The 12,310-nt window shown below is 56.6% G+C and overlaps 6 protein-coding genes across 6 annotated transcripts in view; 3 read left to right on the top strand and 3 right to left on the bottom strand.

Annotated features, from left to right (window-relative positions):
- Positions 1-250: 250 nt before the first annotated feature.
- L969DRAFT_91234 (uncharacterized protein) lies at positions 251-1,325 on the bottom strand. The gene is made up of 2 exons (XM_014709207.1): positions 466-1,325; positions 251-415 (listed from the first exon to the last, which is right to left on the bottom strand). The coding sequence occupies exon 1, from the start codon at positions 1,216-1,218 to the stop codon at positions 712-714; it is 507 nt and encodes a 168-aa protein (XP_014564693.1). The 5' UTR covers positions 1,219-1,325; the 3' UTR covers positions 251-415; positions 466-711.
- A 93-nt stretch (positions 1,326-1,418) lies between these two features.
- On the top strand, positions 1,419-6,007 carry L969DRAFT_55714 (uncharacterized protein; the record flags this gene model as incomplete). Its single annotated transcript, XM_014709206.1, has 6 exons — positions 1,419-2,555; positions 2,604-2,746; positions 2,802-4,218; positions 4,269-5,142; positions 5,193-5,635; positions 5,693-6,007. The coding sequence occupies 6 exons, from the start codon at positions 1,419-1,421 to the stop codon at positions 6,005-6,007; spliced, it is 4,329 nt and encodes a 1,442-aa protein (XP_014564692.1).
- An 18-nt stretch (positions 6,008-6,025) lies between these two features.
- On the bottom strand, positions 6,026-7,057 carry L969DRAFT_97578 (uncharacterized protein; the record flags this gene model as incomplete). The annotated part of the gene is made up of 6 exons (XM_014709205.1): positions 6,026-6,127; positions 6,178-6,296; positions 6,348-6,487; positions 6,541-6,684; positions 6,742-6,773; positions 6,833-7,057. The coding sequence occupies 6 exons, from the start codon at positions 7,055-7,057 to the stop codon at positions 6,026-6,028; spliced, it is 762 nt and encodes a 253-aa protein (XP_014564691.1).
- L969DRAFT_91233 (uncharacterized protein) lies at positions 6,886-8,073 on the top strand. The gene is made up of 3 exons (XM_014709204.1): positions 6,886-7,517; positions 7,574-7,709; positions 7,766-8,073. The coding sequence occupies exons 1-3, from the start codon at positions 7,236-7,238 to the stop codon at positions 8,038-8,040; spliced, it is 693 nt and encodes a 230-aa protein (XP_014564690.1). The 5' UTR covers positions 6,886-7,235; the 3' UTR covers positions 8,041-8,073.
- On the bottom strand, positions 8,044-10,871 carry L969DRAFT_97576 (glycosyltransferase family 22 protein; the record flags this gene model as incomplete). The annotated part of the gene is made up of 5 exons (XM_014709203.1): positions 8,044-8,398; positions 8,448-9,269; positions 9,319-9,792; positions 9,933-10,568; positions 10,621-10,871. The coding sequence occupies 5 exons, from the start codon at positions 10,869-10,871 to the stop codon at positions 8,044-8,046; spliced, it is 2,538 nt and encodes an 845-aa protein (XP_014564689.1).
- Positions 10,872-11,040: 169 nt separating this feature from the next.
- The window catches only part of L969DRAFT_91230 (uncharacterized protein), a 2,685-nt gene continuing 1,415 nt past the window's right edge, over positions 11,041-12,310 (top strand). The window contains exons 1-2 of the mRNA XM_014709202.1: positions 11,041-12,229; positions 12,287-12,310. The exon at positions 12,287-12,310 is cut by the window's right edge and continues 831 nt beyond it. Of these exons, the coding sequence (XP_014564688.1) occupies positions 11,046-12,229; positions 12,287-12,310 (1,208 nt within the window). The 5' untranslated portion in view covers positions 11,041-11,045. The remainder of the gene's footprint in view (positions 12,230-12,286) is intronic.

Raw genomic sequence — 12,310 nt, 5'->3', positions numbered from 1 at the left:
CGTGGAGGAGGCGACTGGTGTGCGGTGCGTCTCCGCGCCATCTCCGCCCCAATTTACTATACTTCTGCTTTTTACTTTGCTCGTGCGTACGATTTCAAAAAATAGTATAGTAAAGTAAATTCTCGAGGCAAATTTGCTCTCAGGTAGCCTGTGAGCAAGAATTTACTTTACTATACCACAAAAATTTACCATTCGAAATCGTACGGGCCCTTAATTGCTCTTTGTCACGCTATCGTGTCAACGCGTTTGACCAGCCACTCCGATAAGCAGTATGCGTGGGCTGTCGCCTGCAGAGCGGTCACAACATGCGATCATGACAGGCCAGCTTATCAGCCATCTCAAATCAATACGTCCTCAGCTGGGTAGACTCCGTCTGTCACTTGCCAACTAAAACGCGACGCGACCCGGCGTCATGCTGCATGAGGGTGATCATTCTGGTCTGTCACCTGGACAAGCGAGGCTCACTGCGACCCAATTTAGACCTCCTTCGTCGAGTAGCTCGCCTAATTTGTATCAATGCAGAATCGACTTGAATCTTCTGCTTGATCGTGCATCTGATGGGCGACTTCCTTGACGGCAGAATGAGTGACATGCGAAGTTTCAGGCAGATGCTAACACCAGGTCTGAATGCCTTTGAAACAGCCGCTCGATGATTCAGTCGTGTGCAAAGGCGCGGAGGATTGCTTTCTCGTATGAAGCGCTGCCATTGCGTCAGATTCCGAGATCAGCTTGCGCAGCGGACAGGCTGGTCTCCATGCGTGATAGCTGCTGCTGAGCTGACAGGTGAGACTTTGGCGTTGAGTCGTCCGATGATAGCGTATTCATCGCGTGCGCAAGCAGGTCAACTTTACTGTGTGGGTCTAGCTCAGGTGAGATCTCAAAGGGCTCGCCATGCTCGAGTCGTGCGTGTTCTTCGGCCTCTGCGTCTGGTGGAGCCAGCTCAGCAAAGCTCAGCTTGTTGGCGTCGCTGAGCAGTCCTCGCAGATTGTCTGCCGGACATCTGAGCATAGTGGCAATAGCGATGAGAGCAGTCAGTCGACCGCGAATCTCGCCCAGCCTCTTGCCGAGGGGCACACCAGTCTGGTAGCCGTCGTTGAAGCCAGCTTGCAGCGTTGCAAGCTTGCCGGCAGTGATGCCTTCGCGATAGCCCGCCGAATGAAAGCGTCGCTCCAGATGCAAGCTCTCGTCGTGCATACACTCGCCAAAGACATCGTCCATGGAGCGACGAGAGGCACTCCTCTCGAGCCGACCTGCTGCTGCTTGATGGGCTCGGACCCCGCAGCTAGCGCGAGACAGCGGGGACAGTAAGTGGCAGTATACAGCTCTGATCACGACAGTCGCGCTGCGTGCGATCGCGACTCAGAAAAGAGCGCGCGTGCTCGCACCCGGCTGGCGATACGCTGAGCGCCCTCTGCGAGATGAGCGCCGGTCCATCGTCATCCTTGTCGTCACTGCCAAGCTCGCTATGCTTGACGGACAGACCCAACGCGCCTCGTGATGGTCTGGTGTCCAGCAAGAGCTCAGAACTCTCCTCTGTCGGCGAGACGCAATCAAGCGATCCTGTCAGGCTGACCGCAAGTCACACTGTGGGGCGAATGCAGCCACGGCGAACCATCGAGCAATCGTCCGACTCTGACGCCTCCACTGGGATTGACAGACATACCGACGACATACACGATGCCAACCTCAGTGCTGTCATGCGCCCAAATTACCTCGACCGTTACACAGCTCGGCCATCGCTTGCTGATGCGCTTCGCGACATTGACGACCGGGAAGACTCTCACTTATACGCCGAATCGGCGGTCTGTGTTGCTCGGACTTCTGTCGCACCCTTGCAGCCGGGCAAGATCGCCACCGTGACATCGCTACCACGAAGCAAAATGCAGCTAGCGTATAGCTCGTCGCTGTCCAGCGTGCCGGATAGCACGCTAGGGACAGCGCAGTCGACGCGCGAGGCGACTCTGTCTGATTTAACGCCGCTGCCAGCCCTGTCTCTTCTCGCCCAAGATGCTACTGACGCGCCATCATCTTCATCAAGCTCAGATGCAGCTGGTCGCGATACTGATCGAGAAAGGGCTCCCTCTTCGTCTACTTCTGTCGTGCAAGAACTCGAGTCAAGACCGCGATCTAGGCAGAGCTCCAATCGCAAAGCAGATGTCATCTTGCCATCCTTACGGCGCAAACGAATCGTAGAAGACTCGGACGATGACGACCAAGATGACCTAGCACAGTCAGCTTTGAGGTATCCCTCACCCATGCCGAATTCAGACAGCGAAAGCGAGCAGCGGCACAGGGATAGCGCTGAGGAGGATGATGATGATGATGATGATGCCCCGTCAACCTTGGCAGGAGGGCTTTCACCGAGCGCCCAGAAAGAAGCCAAAGCTGCTCGACTCGCAGACCTCGCTGCCCGTGTCCGTGCGCAACAAGGACAGGACGCTACATTTCTTAATGTCGATCTCGATGCGGAGCTCAAGGCAGCGGAACAGGCTAGCCTCGTCACCACTATCGTTTCCTCAAGCTCAGGAGCGGCCGAAAAGACGCGCAAGATTAAAGTCAGTCTTGTCTGTCGTCGCATACATTATTGCTGACATAACCAGCAGCGCCCGACCAAGAAGGACCGGGAAGAAACTAATAGAGAAAGTGCACGAGCGCGCGCGGCCAGGTACGCGCGAATGCAGCGCAAGGAAGCAAAGCCTCTACGCAATTCGATCACGTCTATCGCAGAAAAGCTTATCACGGACGCGTACGTCTCAGCCGCGTAAAACCTGACCTTACGAAGCTGATGACGGCTCGAGCAGATCACCAGGCGTCGTGTACGCGCAACCTGAGAAGGATGCCACCTCGCCAGTCTCCGCAAGCTCTGGCAGCCTGGCTGCGCGCGTGCAGTCACATAAAGCTGGGCAAGCATCTGCATCTCATACAAAGCGGACCGAACGCGATGAGCAAGCACAGTCGTACGATCCCGCCTACCTGCAATCTCAGACGCAGTCCTTTACTCGCGAAGCCTACGCACAGGATGTAGCTCATTTGGAGAGCAAGAGGCACATACCTCAGACCGTAAGCCCGTCGAAAGGCAAAGGTCGCGCTCGCGATGAGCCGTCCAAAACGCCCGCGTTCGCGCCAAGTAGCTCTATTGAGTATACCTCCTCGATAAATCATCCTGCTTCGACACCATTGACGACTGCTCGAATCATTGCTCCATATGCCACGCATGAGGTCGCATCACCTGGCGGCGTAGGCTCTCTCGACGCCGACGCCGACGGTGATGACGATGACGAGCTTCCCGACGCAGATCGTGCCTTTGAGATGGACACCGCTCGGCGCTTGCTACAACGCCAGCGGGAAGAGCGGCAGGCGTCTCTGCGCAAGCAGAAAGAATTAGCGGCCAGAGCACAACACACGACAGCTGCAGGCGACGAAGATGATTTCGAGATCGTCTTGCTGCCTGCAGCGCGTATTGACAAGAAAGAGCGCACAAGCATGTCGGCGTATAATCGAAAGATCGCGTCGCTCAAGCAGTCGCGCGAGCTAGCAAAGACGAGGGCAAAGCAATCCGACATCGGTATCGCAAGCGACAGTCAGCTGTACAAATCTGCCAAGGCGTTCGGCGGTGGTGTTGACAACAAAGCTCGTCGAGGCGACTCGGTCGTCAGCTCGGTCAGCAGCCATAGCGTGGCGAGATCTTTGCAGGCGAAGGCCAGTCAACAAAGCCGTGCAGCCAGACAACAAAAACAAGCAGAATGGGCGAGCGCTGGTGGCAAGCTCAAAGTTCAAGGTGTCAAAGACGATGCTGCAGAAGAGCAGACGACCATGTCAGCTTTGTGGGATCAGAAGAAGGCGGAAGCAGCCCTACCACAAGCTGACGACGATGACGAAGGCGAGGAGGACGCCGATTGCGAGGCTGCTGAAGTGCCGAGCGATGAGGACGCGACAATTTTGGGCAGCGGATCCGAAGCTTATGACGATGACGGCGCCGAGGCGGAATCTCAGATAGGAGCGCCCGACAGTGACGAAGAGAACTCTGAAATTGACAAAGAGAACGTGCCATCCAGCAGTCTGAGACCTCAAGGCCCCGGTAAACGATCGGAGAATGCAGCCCGCACTCCCCTAGTAGCTATTGACAGCAATGGCGCAGCCTGTGAGTTTGGATCTCCGAGCGGCGGCTTCACCCAACTATTCAGCACCGCGGCTAGTCCGTCCGACTCAAATATCAATGTCAGTCCGCTCATTTGCTGTGTTCTCGCTAAGCTGACCGGAAAGGCTAGCTTTTCGACAAACCCTCTACTGCAGCTTTGCTCCCTGCTGTCTCATTGCTGCCTGCCCTACGGCTCGATGAGGCTGGCAGGCGCGAAGACGCAGCACTTATCGAGGCGCAAGCTCCTTTTATCAATCAGCAAGTCTCGCCTGAAGAGATTCTCGAGCGCCGCTGGCTAAATAAGGAAGGCTTGCTTACTCAACATCAGCCGCACGATGTCTTCGCTGCCTCGCCCGAGTCACCGAGCGAGTACTTTCCTCCCGGCTCTCGCCCATATCGTGCTCCAGGAACGACATCGCCTGTGATCGAACAAAGAAGGAAATTAACGCGCATCTTGGAAAGCGCCAGCACAAGTCCTCTTGCAGAGCGCCAGCGTACTATGTCGCGCAGCGAAGTCGATCAAACGACCGGAGGACGATTTACGGACGCGTTCGGAGTGATGAAAGATGCAGCCGCGCGACAAGCGGCCCCTAAGCCGACGAGACCTCGACTGGAGAAAAGTGACTTTATCGATGATGGTGCGATCGAATCTGAAGAGGAAGATGGCGGCATGCTTCGTCGTGACACGCGAGATGACGAAGAGGACGAAGAAGACGATGACGCGGGCTCTGTGCAGGAGATGTTTGACGACGAGAAGCGCAACGAGGAGGACGAAGTCGAGGACGAATTACTCGTCCGGAAGAAGTTTGCCGAAGTGGCAGAGCAGGACGACGCGAAAGCTCTCAAGCTCGCTCAAGCACAAGCAGACGGCAAGTGGCGCAGCAAGCGACGTGAAGGGGACTATCTGAGCGACGAAGATTACTCTGACGAAGAGTTTGGGCGGGCGGACCGACCTCGCATCATCAAGAAGCGAAAAGTCGAGGGCGACCTGATGGAGACCATCTGTCAGTCTTTCTACTGTGCTTGACTCACTCTTTGCTGATCATGACTGCAGCCGCTGATCCAAAGACAGCATCGTTTGCCCAAACGTATAATGGCGGCTTGCATTGCGAGACCAAAGAAGAGGATGTGGCGTTTCTCGAGCCTGACGACATGGCAGGTCTGCAGAGCGACGAGGAAGGCAATCTTGTGCAACGCGTGAAAGGTCAGACCGAAGAAGACGACGAAGAAGATGAAGACGAAGAAGACGAAGCTGATCGCAACTTCATCGTCGAGGATGAAGGAGAGCCCCGCCAGACCCGAGCTGCGAAGGCTGCTCAGGTCGACAGTGCTTCTCGTGTCCTGCCTCGAAGCCGATACACGTCTGTCGATCCCGAGCTCGGCAAGACGGTTGCCGATACTAGCAGCTCTCCTCAGACAACAATAGTCTTTCAAGACTTGCAGTCTGCGCCCAAGACGCTCACGAGACCATCACGCGACGCTTTTGATGATATCGATGTGAGTGCAGTTCTTGCCCGATCAGTTAATATGTGATACTAAACGCACCACTTGCAGCTCGGCTATCGAATGGCTCCCTCGCGTGCAAACAGACGCGATAATTCCGGACTTTACAAAAAGCTAGATAGGGAGGACTCGCAATCTGACAATCGCGGGATCATCATCGGCAAGTCGAGCTCGGTCACTAGCTTTGGCAAGGCTCGTCAGGAACAGAGAGCTGGGTCGCAAGGCGGTAGACCCCAACCAAGGCCGGTCGACGGTCGAGCGCCGCTGCGTAGACAGACGTCGAGTCAATCGGCTGGCAGCCGTTCGCAAGGCGGTCTGAGCGGATTCAAGCGAACGGGCGCGATAGTCTCCCACAAGAGCTTGTAGCTCGGTCCTGCATGGGTGTCAGTACCAGGCCAGGGTGTGCATGACCGTCTGAGGGTGTCTTTCTTGATGAGCGTCAATGATGGCTTCCATGTCTGCATCGGCGTCATCGGCGGCATCAATCTGTGTCGTCGATAAGCATACTGTACACTTAGACTGCGCCATGTGCGTACAGCCTGGCAGAGATCCAGAAGCGCTTTTCCAGCCACGAGTGCATCCTCGTGATTATCCTTGATCTCAACGTTGATGACGTGCACCGGCCGGTTCATCTCGCCGCCGCGACTGAGGAGATCTGCCGAGCCTGTAAGTCTCGAGATGAGAGAGGTAGGAAAGAGCGGCATGCCTTCGCAGACTGCTTCGTAACAGCGCTCTTCGCACGTGATGACGATATCAGCCACGGCAGCACTGTCCTGCCACCGTTCTGGTGCACGTTTGAGGACGCGGTTGCGTTCGAGCATGGCCATAAGTCCATATGAGGTATAGCTGTCGCTCTGCAGAGTCAGCGACCCGCTTGACTCGTCGAATGGAGGACTTGCAGCTTCTCGTCCTTTGACTTGAGGTCGGCCATCATATCGTCGTATGGCGTGCCAAACGCGTAAACATTGGGTCGATCGAGTGCCGGTCCAGGCAGCCTGACCATGGACCCCGTGCCCGCAGAGATGACATTGAAATTGGCTTGGCTGTATAAGACGATTGTCAGCTCGGCGGGAAACCTTGGAACGGGTGTCAGGGCTCACGCTAGCACATTGTGCCCCTCCATGGAGCGGTTCTGATCGCATGACCGACGATGAGCCAACGACTGACTGTGCGCAGGAGAGGCCGACTGACCATGTTGCTTGCACAGACGACGCAAAAGACGCGTTGCTGGCGCGGTGAGGCGAGCAAGCGAACAGGCACACTGGACGATGATGACAACGATGGTGATGCTGAGGATGACATTGCAGAAGCCTGAGCCTGGTCGGAGGCTCTGATGATGGACTCGCGTGTCGCTTTTGCAAGATAGGGCCGCTCTTGACGCCCATTGGCCGCGAGCCTGGGGTCAACGGTGGCCATGCTGATCACAATGTCCGGACGTCCACGAGCCGCTCAAGCCAGTCGCAAATGCCGACGAAACTCGGTTGCTGTCTGCCAAAAGTCGAGAACAAAACTTAAAGAGCGCGCGCAATTGCAATAAATTGACGACACCAGCCTGCCTGCCCTGCCTGCGCAGCCTGCCTCTTGAGGAGCCAGGATGCCAAAGTCGAAGCGGAACACGGTGCTCGATCTGACAAAGACGAAGAAGAAGACTCGTGAGCAAAAGGGGGCGCTCATCGAAGAGATCCAGCTTGCGCTTGACACTTTTCAATTCGTCTGGATTTTCCAAGTCAATCACACTCGTAACCAGTACATTCAGGAGATCAGAGCGGCATGGAAGCCCAGCAAGATCTTCATGGGTCGCAACGGACTGATGCGCAAAGCTCTCGGCGCTACTGCAGAGGACGAGCACGCCAGGGGGAGCGCGCATATTGGCCAGGTGGGCAGATTTGTCCAGGCTCACTCTGCGTCAGCTTACATGTGCATGCTCGACAGATGCTCGAAGGCAACGTCGGGCTGCTCTTCACAGACTGTACGCCAAAGGAAGTCGTCGAGTACTTTGAGAGCTACAAGAAATCCGATTTCGCGCGGACGGGCAACCTCGCGACGGAGACGATTGAATTGCCTCAGGGTGCGTGGCACGATGTCGTCGTACGGCCTGCAGTGCGCTCATGGTTCATCAAGCAGGGCCTGTCCTCATGGAAGGTGAACCAGCGCCGCATTCGATCGAGCCGCAATTGAGGAAGGCTGGCATGCCGACTTCGCTCATCAGAGGCGTGCCGACGCTCGCAGGAGGAGGCTTCACCGTCTGCAAGGCAGGTCAGACGCTCTCGCCTGAGCAGGTCCAGCTCTTGAAGCTCTTCAATAAGCCTATGGCAACCTTTCAGATCGTGCCCCTCAAGGGACTCGATGTCAAAGCAGGCTCAGTGATAGAAGTCGATTCGGTTCAAGTCGATCGGTAGTCGCTATGCATCCTTCCTGTACTGTAGCACTAGGATGTCGCCTCTTCGCCTGGGATCCTCGTGCACATGCGAGTTGAAGAAGCGTTTGACCGGCACGTAATGTTTGTGCTGAAATTGCCACGCTAGATTGGCAGTACTGTTGAGGAGCGACTCGAACAGCACAAAATGCGTCGGCCATTCGTGCCTCCATCCCAAATCGCCGGATGTCTTGAACTTTGCTTGCAGCGAGCGCACATCTGGCAAGAGGCTTGGCGGAAACTCATCGTTGGGCGGGTAAGGGAATCGTCGTTTGAGATACGTGATGGGGTCTTCATAAAAGAAGTCTGACTGATCTTTGTAGCTCCTTTGATCTTGACCGCTGCGCACATGATCAGCGATGGTCGCAAGGAAAGTGTCTCATCGCTCACGAGAGCGGCGGCTCGCAAGTCAGATACCATGCCCGACCGGCTAGACCGCTGCCGCCTAGCGCAGCTATCTCGAGATGGGACCTATGGAGGTGCGATTGCCATGGCGTCGAGTGACATGGCATGAGGAAGCCAACACTTTTGAGCTCGTCTGGCGGTAGGCTGTTGAGGTAAGACATGACAGCAATTTGCCCTCTTCCGTGTACAAGCAGCGTGTAAAGCGCAGGTCCCAGCGAAAGACTGATCAGAGCAATGCGAGTAGGCCATGGTAAGGTGATTGAACAGGCGATATGTTGATGGGCGCGGGTCTTGCCGGTTGGACTCGACACTGCCCGACTTGCTAGTAGATGTATGAAGGGCAGAAGTGGTTGAACGAAGCGTATTTCTTTGTGTGCCAAGCAAGAGTATGCCAGTACCGCGGCAGTAGAGGCGAGTGACAGCGATCTGATGGCGTGGTGCTCGAGAGCATTGCCAGACTTTGTGAAAAAGCCTGCCAGGACGAAGGGTAGCAGAGCCCAGCAGAGTAGCGGCAGAGCCTGCGATATGTAGAAATGCCAGCTGTTGACGCCGTAGAAGCTCGACAGACCCTCCGACACGTTGAGTCGAACGAAGTTGAGGGGCGTGAAGACCAGATGCTGGTAGAAGAGCGAGTCGATTGCCACACAGGCCACGACCGAGACTGTCGCTATCGCAGAAGCCACGACTGCCACGTATAGCTTCGTTGAGGAGCGCCAGAAGAGATGTAGGCCGAGCGCTAACCAGAAAAGAGTGGCTGCAGGCCGCATGATGCATGCCACTGCTGCCAGAGCGAGTGCCAGATCGAGGCTAGCATACGTATGAGCGCTGAAGGCTTGTCAGAAAGCAGTCCACTCACCCCTCTGCATCTGTACTACCTGCCAAAGCCTGCCATGGCCAGAGTGACAGAGCTAGTGCAGTCACGGCTGTCTCGGCGGAGTTTGAGAGCGAGCGGATGGTGACGCTGGCATTGAAAAAGGAGACCAGAGAGCACAAAAGCGCTGCATCTGCTCTCCTCGGACCCAAGAGCCGTAGAGAGAGCTCGTAAGTTCCATAGTCTGCCGCGAGGGCGATGAGCCCGTTGAGAACCTTTGGCAAGCCGACGAGAAGCAGGTTGACATGATCCAGCCTCAGGAGCCTCAGGAGCCCGTAGGGCAGCGTGTAGATGAGCGGCAGAAGCGGCGAACGCAGCGCACTAGCTTGCCATTCCCATGTTTTGACGCCATAGCCATACACGAGCCTGTGCGCTACCTCGAGAGTCTGATAGTATTCGTCTGGCTGGAAGAAGGTCTGGCAGAGCAGCGCATTGGCTACACGCAGGGCAGCGACGGCCCTCCATCTCATCTTGGAGCGACGCGCGCCAAGAAGCGCGCAAGCGTGACACTACCCCGCGACTCTCTCAGCGCTCAGCCATTGGTCCATGCAATGATGGTTTGATCAGCCTAGGATACAGCGAAAGCGGTCGGCTGGAACATCAGCGTTGCCGTATGGCTGTCGAGATCGTATGCATCGACCTTGCCTGCCTGCGAGAAGACGTTCATTGTCTGTGAGTTGCGCTCGGCGGCGCTGGGCGAAAGCTTGAACTCCTCGAAACGGAAGGTCTGCGCGCGTTGAAGAGCAGGATCGATCGTGTTGCAAGGCAACAGTGAGAACGAGTTGATCTGAGCGCTCACAAAAGTCACACAGGCCTGATAAGTCGTCCGGTTGGGCATCAAAAGGACGGGCAGACGAAGCTGGACTGTCTGTGCTCGCCAGGGATCGGCTCTGGCGGCTTCCGAGGCGTCGACTGACTGTGTGACCATGTAAACTTGGGTGGCATCGTGCGCGGCAGACAGCAAAAACGGGATTCTTGGCTGATCCGTGTAATTCGACGAGAGCACAACGGGCTTGATGGTCTCGCTGTCGAGCTGAAAGTAGAGGAAGCCTGGTACGCGTGGCGCGGGAACAGGCGTGAGCTCGGCTGATGTAGCGTCAAGAGGCGCAGGCGACTTGGTGACCGAGCACGCGTGGCTAGCCTTGCGCTGAACTTTTCTACCCATCAGCATTCTCGGCATGCCGGTGTCGCAGATGGCCATGCGTGTACTGCCCGACGTCTCAGCCGACGCCGTGCTGTGCAGAGGAGCAAGTATCAACGTCAGCAGAAGCGGGACAGCTAGCTGACCTTGAGATGGGCTCCGGCCATTCGAAAGCGTGCGTTTGCGGTGAATCGAACCGCATTTGCTTCTCGAGGCGCTCATGATGGGACTTGGCCTGCTTGTGGCGCCGCCAGTGTCGTGACGGGCGCGCGATCGAGAGTGGTAGCGTCTCTTTGTCGTCTGGTGGTGATGTCGCGCCGAGCAGAGCCCAAAGGCTGAAGATGAAGACGAGGTGCAACATCTTCGCGAGAGCTGCTGAGAAGATGGAGACAGGCATCGTTGGGAGCAGGGCGAAGACAGGCATGTCCTCGAGCGGGGGCCTCGGTGGCATCGGAGTTCGACCCGATCACGCAGAGAGCATGACGCGGCGCAATTTCGGCTTGCAAGTCTCTGTGTGGAAGTCACTGCGCGCGCTGACGAGCACGACGAGGGCAGGATGATCGGCTCGCTCATGCGGCCTGGCGCTGGCCAACGTCCGTTACGACTTGGTCAGCGTCGAGCGATCTATGTGCCGGTCCAGACGAGGCTGTCACATAGCTCGAATGCCCTGCATCGCTCGGCGACAAGATACCCATCTAGACGGCCTTTGCCCAGCGTATTGATCCCTCCAGCTGCATCGGCACGACGGCATGCGAGCACTAGCATCTTCAGCCAGCCCTGGGCGTTCTGGAATCGCGCAGAGGTCAGTGATGCTGACGCCAGACTACACGATCTGGCCCGTAAAGCTGGCGAGGCCCCTCATGACGTCGACGTTCAGACTGCCTACCTCAACGAACTCGCCGCCAAGCCTGACTCGGCCGATCGCAGGAGCAAGCTTGTTCTACACTACGAGAGCTTGACCGGTCTCTTTGATCAGGCCAAATCTACGCCACTCCAGCGCACTTTGCTGACCAACACGGTCATCTGGGCAGACTACAAGACTGCGCTGCAAGCTCAACTGGGCCCTACACAGGCTACGGATGCTATCGCGACAGTCGGCGCAAAGCGCGTGGGCAGATTGGCCGTCACTGATGATGCATCTGCTTCGAAACCTGCCGAGGAATCGACCGCACCTGGAATGACATACGCTGACCCGTCGTTGCTCGTCAATATGCCGGCTCCGTCTGTACCGCTGGCCAGCTCGGTCGTCGGTGGTAGCGCAGCTAGCACAGTGCCGAGTCCGCAGGCGGCCAATGTCCAAGCAACCACATCGTCTTCACATCCTCGCGCAGAGCTTGCAAAGACCGTAGCGAGTCATCTGCAGAGCGGCAAACCGATGACAGAATACGCAGGATCTGCAGCTCTACTCGGCGCCAAGAGCACAGGCGCAACTCAGGAGACCATCAAGATTATCGTAGAAACCAGAACGCCGGAGCAGACCTGGTCAGAATCACTGTACGCCGGCTTCTTGTGGATAATCAAGCAGCTCTTCATCGTCCTGCTGTTCGTGTACATTGGCTTTTACTGCATCGGCGCGATCATGCAGTCCAGTGCCAGCCTGCTCAAGAAAGCTGGCAACGTCAATGCGATCGAGTTCAAGGCAGCACCTTCGCAGCAGCCGACCAAATTCAAGGATGTACACGGTGCAGAGGAAGCAAAGGAGGAGCTCGAAGAGTTTGTGCAATTCCTCCGGGATCCATCGCGATTCGCGAAGCTGTGAGTTCCTGCGCGCCTCTCGTGCTCGACATATGTGCTCAAGTTTCTTGGCTGCAGTGGTGGACGTTTGCCGAAAGGAAT

This window comes from Mixia osmundae (assembly GCF_000708205.1).
Source record: "Mixia osmundae IAM 14324 unplaced genomic scaffold scaffold_19, whole genome shotgun sequence".
Lineage (NCBI taxonomy): Eukaryota > Fungi > Basidiomycota > Mixiomycetes > Mixiales > Mixiaceae > Mixia > Mixia osmundae.
The sequence above is the reverse complement of the archived record's forward strand: the minus strand, read 5'-3'. Positions and strand labels throughout refer to the sequence as shown.